Raw genomic sequence first — 12,985 nt, forward strand, 5'->3', positions numbered from 1 at the left:
AACTAGAAAAAGCATACAAACCATTCTCACAAAAACATGACACCTTGATGTCACTTATACTGTAAAAAATCTGTTTAGAATATATCTCTAAATAAGTGGTAACCAAGGGTACATTTGGAATACATTTAAAATGCTGAAATATACTGAAAAACACTCCGTATTCACTAATGGTAGGTGTTACATGCTCAAACTCAAGCAACGACTACAGAAAAACAATGAAAATGTTTGACCTTAAGTATATAAGTATAAGCAATATTATTCTATAAATAACTTTTATGGTTGCCATGGTAACACAGTGTAACCATGCAAAACCAGTAACTAAGATTGGGTTAATGCTACTGTCTTGAGGAAAAACATGAAAATTCAAGACTGGCAAATATGCATCCTTTGGACCTTGCAACACAAAAACCATAAGAAAAATTGGGTATAATTGCTACTTTGCAGTGTTACCATGGAAACAAAGTACCAGTGCTAAAAAGTGAATTATTTTTCACTGCATTAAGAATCAAATTGCCATTTAATCAAGAAGCAAATTAAAGGACTCAGCTTGAATAGTACTTATCTGTTAGAACTGAAGTTGAATATCATATATTGATAAAATTTGATGAATAATACAACACTGTTGCTATGGTTACCAAGAAGGGAAAATATTCGATTTTGTGAACTTCATATCAATGTTAAACCCTGTGTGCCAACTTCTTGCATCCACTTAGAGATTGGATGATAGTCAAAATTAAAAGTCAAATTAGCTGTTAATAAATATCAATCATAAAAGTTTTGGGAATCTACATTTATGGGTATGTATCCAAGGAAAGAAAATATTTTTTCAGGTTTTTAAGCATATATTTTCTGCTTATTTCCATAGCAATGCTCTATTTAAAGAATCTAATCTGAATTTTTTCAAATGGGAAAACTTGGAGCACACCAACATCTTATAAAATTGATCATTAGTCATGAGGAAATGTGCTTTTTTTAAAAGATAGGATCAGATTAAAACATACAGAGTGTTACTTTGAAGGCTCTCTGTGGTATAAAAACCTTGGTAACCATTGCCAACCAAAATGAAATATCATATTTTGTTCTAGGTATATGTTTTAAGACTCTTTTTTCTATTATTTGGTCACATTTCATCCTATAATTGCTTTTTATTTTTACGTGTATGACTTTATGAAATTCAATGAATATTTTTTTTACTTTTGAATACTTTGTTACCATAGTAACGTATGTATAGTTGATATACCAAACATGTTTATCATGAATTTGAGAGATCTGACCTTCAACTTTTGGAAACAGTCATTGCCAATTGTTTGCTTTGCCGCAAATGTTAACTATGGGGCTCTAAACATGTTTAAAAAATGTCATTTTTCGAACTTTCAGACATGTTGCTATGGTAACTATAAAACATAGCAACAAATTTTTGCCTGATTTCAGTTTAGGGTATCAATGACTTTTATCATAGAGAGTTTCGAGAAATTCTGAGACTATGCGTGCCACAGCTCCTATATAAAATTTCAAATCATTACAGAGAATGGCTCTTAAAAACTAGGGAACAAAAATTATTTCTTAAAAAAAATACATCCAAGAAACTTCAAATGCAATGCCAGTCAGCTTTGTAATATTTGTGCATTGTGTTTTCAAGGGAAGTAACTTGTGCAGCATTAAATTGAAGGCTATTGATCCATCTATACTATGTTGGGAAAAATAATCTCGTTGCATGCAGACACATAGGTGACAATTTATTTATGGCTGACTTACTTCCGATGAAAACTTTTTAGAAAGTAATTTTCAAATGACCTATTTCCAGAAAGACACAAGGACATAGGAATGGGCACTTATGACTAAGGGGTTCTGATAGAAATTGGGAGAAAATTACTTCCAAAGGGTAATTATTTTTGAAGATGGTCATGAAAAGACTGTATTGTTCAAAAAATATTTCTGTCATGTTTCACTCAGATGGAAAACAATGTCGACATATTTCGAAGAAAAAAAATCAATTACCATAGAAATAATTTTTGACATCTGTTTAAATGTTTCCTTTGAAGCTTTCAATCATTGCATGCCTGATTTTGTAAATGTTTGTCCAGCACAGTTAAAAGTTGGCATGCATGCAGGTTTTTTGAACCTTATCCTAATTACAGTTAACAAATCTTTTGAATCCAAGAAGATTTTTAAAATTTTAAGAACAATTTAAATCTTAACATTTTAAATGTATGAATCATTCATTGGCTAGAATTCTAAAACATGGCTCAAACTAAGACTAGTGGTTAAGGAAAAAAAAAGCACAAGGAAAAAAATTGCCAAAAGTGAAGTATTTAAGTTCTTAAAAAGTCAAAAATTTGCAACCCAGAAAGGGTGAGCTGGATAATGGTGAAACTCAATTTTGAAATTTGAACAAGTCAGTGAAATTTATTAGGGGGATATTTCAATAAAACCCTAACCCTATGGGTATCAAATACTTAACAAGAGACCATCTGCATAAACATCTACACATTATAATCACCCTACACTTGATCATTTACATCTTGAAGTTTTTCTAGTTTGATTTTAAATTCCTCCTCTTTAGAATCTTATTTTTCTTTTTGACTGAGCAAAATGTTCATAAAAGAAGCATCCTCAAAATTGTTCTTTCTTGTTGGTTTGCGTATTGTGCAAATGGACTGCACCTGCCAATGATAATGCAAGCAGAGCATATAAGCCTGGGTATGTTGCATTCACAGGATGTTCTCAATTTGTAGACAAAGTGATGCAGTTATGAACAGATTTTTCCTTGTACACGTAGAGTTACCAGCCCCACCCCCACACAAAAGAAAATTAAATATTAAAAAAAGACACAGGCTATATATTTTCTGGAGCATATATGATCTGTGATAACATGGTTATACTTAAGATGCACTATGGTTTCTACATGAAAATGGATTTCACTTCCACAGATTTAATAGCAGAAGATTATATATAATCCCTGTTTATACCTTGATATACTTGGATCTAAGAATTTTAAAAGTTTTTAAAAAGGTGCAAGTGCTTTTAGAGATGAATCAAGAAATATATTTTTGATTTTTGAAGAGTTTACTTATCATAAATCTTGTACTTTTAGGGGAGGTGAAAAGGTGTCGTCAAGGCATAAAAGATGCAGAAAAATTTATTTGTCAAATGGAAAATAATCATAAAAATTCCACTCTTATGTGAAAAATATTATCTGTGATATTTATATATTTAAAATGAAATTAATATTTGTGGAAATGGGGGAAATGAAATCTTGAGGAACAGCTTTTTATTGGAAAAAGAAGTTATTACTGTTTTGCTGAGAAATAAAAGCACTGTTTTTTGAAAAGGTGTGTGTTAAATTGCACCTGTGAGAAACATTTTTTAAAAAATATTAATTACACATCATTCATGAAAACCATTTTAAATTAAGCCCATATTTACCCTATATAGCATTCAACAAATTAATAATTCAATATTATGCAGTACGTTATATGAAATTGTTATTTTGTTACTATTGAAAGTATAATTCATTACTGCTGTGTTAAATCATGCTTTTCACAATCTAATTCTAAGAAAAATTCTGTAATGTTTTCCTATAGGCTTAGCTGTTTAAAAAGAGATGGATGAAGTGCTTTTTTTAACCAACATTACGTTCTCTATATTGTTTGCATTTGTGTAAAGAAGAACTTTTGAATTTCATTTCATTTACTCTGTCCAAATTATTATTTTCAGTTTTGCTCGTGGGGTGCAGAAAGGTCATTTGTGTACATTTAAAAAAAGGAATATGTAGGCTAATGGGGGGAAAATGTTTTGTAAAATTAACTTTCACATTGAAGTGCAAAACATAGACTTCAGGAATACGCCCTTCATTATTAGAGAGAAATTTCTCAAAGCTGTTGTAAGAGTTGTACCAAAGTCACCCTCCCAAGAAAAGCATTCAGGGGTTCCTTATAAAATGTCTTTATTGCGTACCAAAGAAAGTCATTTATGGAATGTAAAAATTTTATTCTGCGGTAGTTTATGTGAAGTCTATGCCATATAATGACTTTTCCCCCTTCCATTGTTACTTTTGCTGCAAATCTTTGGATAAACACTTTGATCCTGTGATGTAGGCCGAGAGTAAGGCACCAGTTGTTTACTCAGACATAATGTTGCAGAGGGCAAAGGCAAACTTTTTAATTCTCAGAGTGTCTAATATTGCAGAGTTATTAGATGTATAATATTAGGAAAATGTCATAAGAGGTGATATTAGTTTTGTTTCTTTTAAATTGAATTGCACAAGCTTGGACTGGATTATATGTGTTAAAAATAATTTATTTTAAAGATTTTTTGTTTCTTATTTCTGTGAAATATGGAAGAAAATAACTACAAGGTAATAGAAACTTTGAACGGACCTGTTTGGTTTAATACAAATAGGTACAAGGCAATATACTCAAGACAATAATTGAACACCATATTTGTAAAATTTCACAATATACTCTCAGGCATTGTCGATAAATGAATACCTTTGGAGAAACCAGCAATGAAAAATACCTGGGAGTTGTAAGAAATGTATTAATATAAAAGCAATAAATTTAGTGACCTTAGGATGCCATTCAAGGTCACTCTTTTGATCCCCACCTAAGAAAAGATTGTATCTCTTCTAGATCATCATTAATGTTCTAAGGCCAGTTCAACAATTAGCCCAGGGTGTATTTCAGGAACATTATATATTTTTAGGGTTTGTTGTGGTGATTTTTTTTATTGAATTTCCTGTCGCGAAATGATTTATGGCTCTAGGATTAATTTTACAGTAAAAAACTGATAGGTCTTGTAGATTACAAGTATTGATAGGTGTTAATTGGGTGTTAGGATCTTCAAAGCGTTTTGACGCTTCTTCGGTGATTTTGGTAATTCTTCATAATCGTGCACAGAAGTAATTTGCTCTTTTGTATGCAAACTGTCCTAGGGGTCTTTAGAAAATTTTGCAATGTCCCACCTGAAACATTAAAGCTAAGTTGACATTATTATTGCATGTAATTTGCATTATCTTTATGTTGGGCTACAAATATAGTGATATCTCATTCTGTTTGAGGATGAGATTTCACAATTGAAAAATTCATGGTTATTACACTATTGTATTAATATTGCATTCTATTTAGGGCTGATTTAATACAGAAATAAGTTTTGAGATATCAAGTGGGAGAATTTTGAATGACTATGGCTTTATCATTCTGAATGACAGGTAAAAATTCTTATCAATAATTGCAGTGGAGCAATTGTACAAACAATAAAAGAAGGACTTGAGTTCATATGAAATAAAAATGTCCCTTTTACCATAAATAATATTAATCAGAAAATTGACAGGTCATTAATTGCAATATCTTGATGTGCAGTGCACTGGGCCCAGGTCTCCATTGATGGTCGATCAAGCTCGAGAAATTAGTACATTGCGTGTGCTCTAACTCTTCAGGTATTTATAATTCATAAAATGCAAACTTTTCTCCCAAGAAGAAAGATGATACAAGAATAATAGGTATAGCATTAACCTATATCGTTCTGTTTGATCTTGGCTATTGGGCCCTCATGTCTTAATATATTTACCTGGTCATGGTTGATCGATTAGAGGGTATTAGAGTCCGATCTGTCGTTACCTGTGCAGGTTAAATCAGTATCAACTGTACGGAGAGGCGAACACACACAGGTGAACGTAGGTATCGGAGGGACCTTAACACCTGGTCACACCTTGCCTCTCTTACCTACAAGGCTACAAACATGTCGTGTTTTCTCTGCGGTAATCAATTTACACCTGGGATAAAGCGGAATACATTGTTTGTCTTTGAATTGGCACCTTGCACTATATAGCAGAACGTCCATCGGTGAATTAAATTACGGGCTGAATGGAAAAGTTATTCCTTTTTCGTGCCAGTGTAGAATGAAATAATATACCATTGAAAGGAGAGCATACATATTTTAGTGAAAGTTTAGGATTAAAAGTGGAGGTTATTGAAATTTGATGTGGAGAAAAAAATATGACTTTTGAAGTATTTGTTTATTAAAGGAGATCCGTGTGGTTAAGAAATGTATGTATTGGAGAAGAATATAGTCCTCAATGAGTAAATTTTCCATTTATGAAATGAGAGTTTTAAAAAGATGAAAAATGTGACTTGGATATTTATTGTTAATAATATTACAAGGAGTTGTGAGATTATCATTCATGGGAATTGATCATGAAATATTGGAGTTTTGAGAAATTTCACAAGCGTAAAAAATTTGGATCCCCATAATGATGAAATGGTCATATCGATCATTCAAAGAGCTCAAGGATCTTAAAGGGCCAAAGGGAGGCCAGAAAAAGGTAAGAATCCCAAATCTGGACTTCCTGATTATTTTCTTGATAATGATTGAGAACGCTGAATGACTAGGATGTTCTGGTATATTTTTGTTACCATGGCAAAACTCACTTTTTTAATATTAAACTCTGATTTGTAAATCTCATTCCCTTTCGAAGTAAAAGAATTGGAAAATTCAGTTAAAATTGCTTTTTTGGTCAAATTTTCAGTCAATGTTTATGGTAATTTATTCAGAGAAAGTACAAAATCTCTTTTTTTCTGATTTGAGTAGGGTTTGATCTTGGTACATATAAGAATGCTCCACTAATTAAAAACTTTATGATTTACCATTAAGGTACAAAGTAGAAAACAAATTAATATAGGAAGCTGGGGACTCATAAATAAAATGGCTACAATCCGTTTGTCAATCTTTACTGTCGTCTGCTAATGGTTATGATGTAAAGATGTCCTAAATGACAACAGCTAGGATTTATGTAATCAGTCCTGACCCTGTCTACGCATTGATTAGAAGTTCCTTACATAGACTGGTACTAATTATTTTAAAATTTTCATTTGTGAATACTGCGCCTCCAGATCTTGCCTGATGCATTAATTTCTTCATATGCACCTGATGTCCTGAAATGGTAATTGTGCATACACAAAGAGAAATATGGAAATTGATATTTTGAAATTAGTGCAGAGCCTACATTTTCAACCATTTTCTTCATTTAAAGTGAGATTAAACTATGACCTGAAATCGTTTTTTTTAAATGAGCTTTTGACAATGAAGTATCATTAGAATATTCTTTTTTAACAAGATTCACAAAGAATGTCTGAGATAATCTGGATTACGGGGGTCCTTTGATCTTCCATATTTTAATAGAAAATGGACAGAATTAGTTCATATTTTTGTCAGATTTACGGGGATCAAGTGTTTTTTAAAGGAGCCAGGTTACATCATTTTGACAGTGAATGTTGTAAAGATTACATGGGTTTCTCCTTTAAATGGACTTTGACAGCAATCCAGGGAAGATTATCTCTTGAAAGCTATGTCATCCTGTCACAAAAATCTATAATTTTTAAACGTGTGACATGCAGTTTGAGTAAGTAAGTGATGGCCAGTGTTTTTGAATGTCAACAAGATATAGATTTTTGTGGTGATAAGAGGTGAATTGCGAAGATGACGTGTAAAGGTACCCGATATTTTGCATAGATAAAGCATGGATATTGTGCATATTTTAATATACACAATGGTGAGAAAATCAAACAAAGTTTAATAAATCACTAAAAAGTAAAAGAGAGAAAGAAAGAATAAAAATCAGAAAAGAATGGACTATTCCTTAATGGGACAGCTAGGTCTAAAATGTCCAATTTAACTTTTTTTTCACTTTTAATTTGAATATTGGCTGCTCAAAGTTGCATGGCTAATTGAGAATATTTAATGTATTTGGGGACAATTCCTTTAAATTTTTTGCATGTATAAGTGGGGTCTCAACATATTCAGGGGAATAATAAGACATGTGTAACTTGCTTAAAACCATTCTTTGTCATCCATCAAATTGAGCAGAAACTCTGGTGTTGTCACTGCGAATCCGTAGACATGGTGCATTTTAGATCAACTTCGGATTCTATGTTCTTTGTACGAACTCGTGTAATCTGTGAGAAATTTAATTGAAATGTCTCTGACCTGCTTGTTTCTTGACAGCTTCCCATGCCGGAACTCTGTACCGACCATTGTCAGGTTGTCTTGTACAAGTTCATTTGGTCCTTTACGGTTTCTTTTTATGGCACGTGCTTAGTGTTGCTGAAATTCCTTTTATATAAGAATCAAGTTTGGAAAAAGTTCATATACTGCCAGAATCTTTTCATTGTGATTAAACTGGTTGATTATATTTTTTATTCCATTCTGATTTTGTGTGATATAGATGTAATCATTTCATAATGATTTTTTTAGTCTGCTCTACTGGCAATGAAAGGAAAATATAAAGTCATGGGTGGCAATTAGTAATCAACCCTTTTTGTGGTTGGAGTCTATACTGAAATCAAACCTGTTGGTAAAAAGCTTTGACAGCGAAGAAGATCACAGAGAGCATAATCACTGTACCTTGTTAATTTTCAAGAATTTTCTAGTGGATTAAACAAAAATATTAGTATTCAATATCTTTTGCCCTTCCATGCAGCAACAGATTGCAGTATGCAACATGATCTTTTGAAACTTAGAGGACTATGATAAATGTGACTGTTCTCAAAGTGGGACCTTCTGATCTTTTCATAAGTTTTTGCAACACAGCTGTTTATCTGTTTTAGTCAAATTTAACCTTTGCAATGTATACAATTTGTTGAGGTAAAAATATTGATGGTCACAATTTGTAAAATGAAAACATTGAATTAGTCACTGCAAAAGCACTATATAGTCTAAAAATGAAGGATAAAGTACACATATTGAGTGATTATTGGACAAATTTTAACAGCTCATGAAAGTAAGCTTACAAAAGTTATTTATTCATATTTTTATAGTTGTTATAGTGATGGGTCGTTTGTACATCCATGGATAAAATGTGTACAAGATGTACTTAATTCTTGTGGATTGTCCTATGTAAGTCAATCATTTATTAGTTATAATTGGCTTAAGTCAATCATTAAAGATACCCTAAAATGTCAATTCGAACAAGAATGGAGAAGCATTGTTTATAGTTCATCCAAGTGTATGAATTATAGAATTTTTAAAACAGATTTTGGTTTAGAAAATTATCTGATGAATTTACCAAAAGATTTAAGAGTTACATTTACAAAACTTCGAACTTGTAATCACCATTTGCCAATTGAAAAGGGTAGATGGCATAATATTGACAGAAATTTAAGAATATGTACTATGTGTGATTTTAAAACTGTTGGTGATGAATATCACTATATTATGGAATGTAAGTACTTTTCAAAAGACAGAAAAATATTTTTCCCAAACAGATTTTGTAATAATCCCAACACTTTCAAATTCAATGAACTAATGAGTAGTAATAATGTAGAGATACAAAAATCATTATCACTATTTATAAAGAAAATTTTTAAAACTGTCTGTCCTTCTTGATTCCTCCGTGTGTTTTATATAGATGACTACAGTCATTTTTTTTCACTCTTTTCGAGTTTCTTTATATTCAATGTACTTGACTATCTCATGACCCTTGACTGTAATATTTTTTTGCTTGTATATATGTATATATGTACCTCTTGTACCAGTGATCTGGTTTTGAGCGAATAAAGAATTGAAATTGACAAATAGCAAGATGGAACTCATCATTAATGGCATGTGTAATAATATTGATATTTGCTGATCATTAAAATATGTACACAATGCAGGGAGCACTTTTATATGAGCAATTGTCCTTAAGTAGAACGGAACATATGGTTTTTGTGTTCTTTACACCATCACCCAGACTTTTGTTTGGAGAACACCTTCGCCGATTACACCCTTTTTGATTGGTCAATAAAAACTGGTGTTATTCAGTCCTCAATGTTCTTGTATGAATGACACTGTGGAACATGGAAGTCCACACCATGGATTGATGGGAAAACATGCATCAGGTTCCCCTGTAGTGGACAGTCCCTGACAGGTTTATGGCTGGACATTGGTCATGACTGTCCGATTACAGGTGTCTGGTTGCTGTCTTTGTGTTCCTGTTTGTTGATCATCCTGCAGGAATTATGGAATCCCTGCCAAATAGTGCAGATGACCATATATGTGTCGCAGTGCAATTATTCTTACTTTTCATTCAGTATGACCCAAGAGACAGAAATTGATAATTGAATACCTCGGGATGTATTAATTGTGTCTTATATGGGTTCATTAATTAATAAAATGACACAATTAAGAATTAATTTTCACCCAGGCCTGAACAATGTCTTTATCAATTAAGTTACTTTTCATCTCTGAGACTGTCTGACACACATAAAAAAAATACTGATTAAGTCAACGACTTTTGGTTATATCCAGTTTACCCTTGTATGTTATTGATCTCTAGAGAGAAAAAAATAGCCATGGATCAAGTCTTAAAATATGGATGAAATGCGTACTTTAAGCAAAAAAGTATTGTCTGAAAGCACATTATGTGTGGTCTAAGAGAACATTTAATTATAAACCTAGACAATAATTATACCCAACATTGGATTGATCTCGAGTTTATGCTTCGGGTGAGAAAAGCAACTACCTCTTTCAGGTTTTAGAGTTTGTCTTGGTTTTAATATGACAGCTATCTCCTTAAAAGGAGTGTGAAACATTTCCGTTCTGGCTGTAGGCAAAGGCATAACTTAGAAAGTATTGTACCTGCAGCAGTAAAATTCCAGCAATCTCAAATGCAAAAAATTGCCTTATTGGGCTTAAAAATTTCTACCAGTTGCCAGTAGCTGTCAAGACAATTAAAGAAAAACAAAGCCTTGTTTGACAATCTGACATTAAGTATTTTGAGGTAGCCTGTTTAACAAAAATTTAAATCACGATGGCAAGTAGAGACAGTTACCTTAGAAATATTTATTATGGGCACAAAAATTGAATAGCATTTGATTAATGGAATTAACCTCTTGTTTACAAAGTTTAATTCATGTTAGATTACTATGTAAAACATCAGATTAGTTTTGTATAGAACAGTGGAGGTAAGAGAACGGCCACACAAAAGAATCAAACTGTGCATTAAATGGATGCAATTAATAGCGTCAATACAAACTCGGTGGAGACAGTTAAATCTATCTGATTTAACTGGATTAATTACTGTAACGTGTCAATATTCGAATTCAGAGTAAAAGTCTTAATCCCTCTAATGTTTTCTTTATTCCTCTTTTCCTTTAGACTTTGTCAATACTCTTCATGAAAGGGATTATAATATGATTAAATTCTTGGGAACTCTGACAATTACCAACACACAAAGATTTGGACAGAGCCATAAGTTTCCTGTGAAACAGTGGAAACATGGAGGCCGAGATCAATACCCACCAAACAGGTCCCTTCCCACTATTGATCCACAGTGTATACACTCTAAAAATAATCAGTCAACTTCTCCAACTTTCTCTATCCTTAGAAGTTCAACACACTTTTCCTATATGCTACCCACAATGAGAATTGAAGGAGACTTTTAACAATGGGCCCTCAGAAAACAGCTGCAGTTGTGGTTATTTGTTCAAACCCCTCCTCGGTGTCCCTGTTGAAAATTGTGTTAGTCTGAAGAGAGTTCATTGTCTAGATATAGTTAATATTCTTGAAGAGCTGTACTCTTAGGATAATAACAGTGATATCATATGCTTTATTCACAAATTAATTTGGTTACTTTGAGTTCAAACCTCTTGCAATTGAGGAAAATGATATAGCAGAGAGAGTTTTTGCTTTAAATAAGTATGCATTTTCAATGAACTTTTGTCACGTTAGATCTTGTATGTGTATGTCTAGCACACATGTTAACCAGTCAATCAGGTTAATATCAAAAGAAGTTGAAAGTGTAAAAAGGGATTATTGACATTTTTTTCCAAGCAACCCTTTTGAAAATTTTCATTGGGAATACACCTTAATTTCAATACAGTTAAAACTGTATCCTCTGACACCTGTGTTATCTGTTTCTCTTTGATTCCTGACCTTTATTTTCATACGTTTCCATTTTATTATTAATTTCCATGTTCTTTACCATCTCTGTTCTGACACATAATTTTTATCCCAATACACTGTTAGATAATTAGACAGGTTGCACTCTATTGATCTACCTTTTAAAAGCTATATATTTTTTTTCTCTCTCAAGAAAATGATAGTCTTTTGACTATGTTAAGGCTAGTGTCTTATATTTTTAGATTTTTAAGAAAATTTGTTCCTCAGTACCAGCTCATCAAAATTATGTTCATAAACTACAGTAAAACATGTTTACAATGTATAACAAAGATCCAAGGACCGATGAATTTGATTTGTTTTAAACAAATACAAATTGTTGTATCCATTTAGTGTACCATATATTTTAAAGTCTAGGGGAATGAAAATCACTTTGCTGTAAGCGTCAATTCATTGTAAGGATACTGGCTATAAGCTTGTTTTACTGTATTTATTTTGTATTGGAGGGAATTGTCATTTACACTCTCTTCTCTTTTTGCATTGATCTTGCAAAGAATTAGATGATATAAGAGCATTTTGAAATTCAGTTGTTCTGTGGTTGGTGTATATTTAGAGGGGAAAAATCATTTTTAATTTTAATTGATATGCAGAACTAATTTCCAATTTAACCTTAAGATCAGCTAGTTGAATAAAAATGAATCAAATATTCCAAATACAGGCTTTTAATGACAGTGCTGCATAATAAAATTTTGAATTTTTAGAAAACCTATCACTCAGTTGTAAACTTTTTCCCTCTGATCAAAAAAATTTCAATAGTAAATCAAATATCAGACCGACTTGTGTAGATTGAAGGTTTATTGCCTATATAGCAATAATATTTACATACATCACCTGGTCGGTTTCGCGCAGTAAAATTTTATTGCATATATCTATGCACTTTGATGTCATTGACAGTATACTAGCTCAGAATAATCATTTGGACTTCAGTAATCATTACTCTTTTATCATTACTCTTTAAGTGGAAATAAGGCATGCATATCTTTGACTTATATAGCTTAATTGATTTTCAAAGTATTGAAGGTTGGCTCAATTTTGGTATACACAAAGTCTG

General features: G+C 32.1%; 1 protein-coding gene across 2 annotated transcripts in view; it reads left to right on the forward strand.

Moving 5' to 3' along the window:
- The window catches only part of LOC134263194 (tetratricopeptide repeat protein 28-like), a 60,674-nt gene that overhangs the window by 31,582 nt on the left and 16,107 nt on the right, over positions 1-12,985 (forward strand). The window contains exon 1 of one of the 2 annotated variants that reach the window (XM_062745500.1): positions 5,575-6,322. The exons of the other annotated variant lie outside the window; for it this stretch is intronic. Within the exon in view, the coding sequence (XP_062601484.1) occupies positions 6,251-6,322 (72 nt within the window). The 5' untranslated portion in view covers positions 5,575-6,250. Of the gene's footprint in view, positions 1-5,574; positions 6,323-12,985 lie in introns of those variants that run through there. 2 annotated transcript variants of the gene reach the window in all.

This window comes from Saccostrea cucullata, unplaced genomic scaffold (genome assembly GCF_032062105.1).
Source record: "Saccostrea cucullata isolate Sc308-1 unplaced genomic scaffold, CSIRO_AGI_Scuc_v1 ctg331, whole genome shotgun sequence".
Classification (NCBI taxonomy): domain Eukaryota; kingdom Metazoa; phylum Mollusca; class Bivalvia; order Ostreida; family Ostreidae; genus Saccostrea; species Saccostrea cuccullata.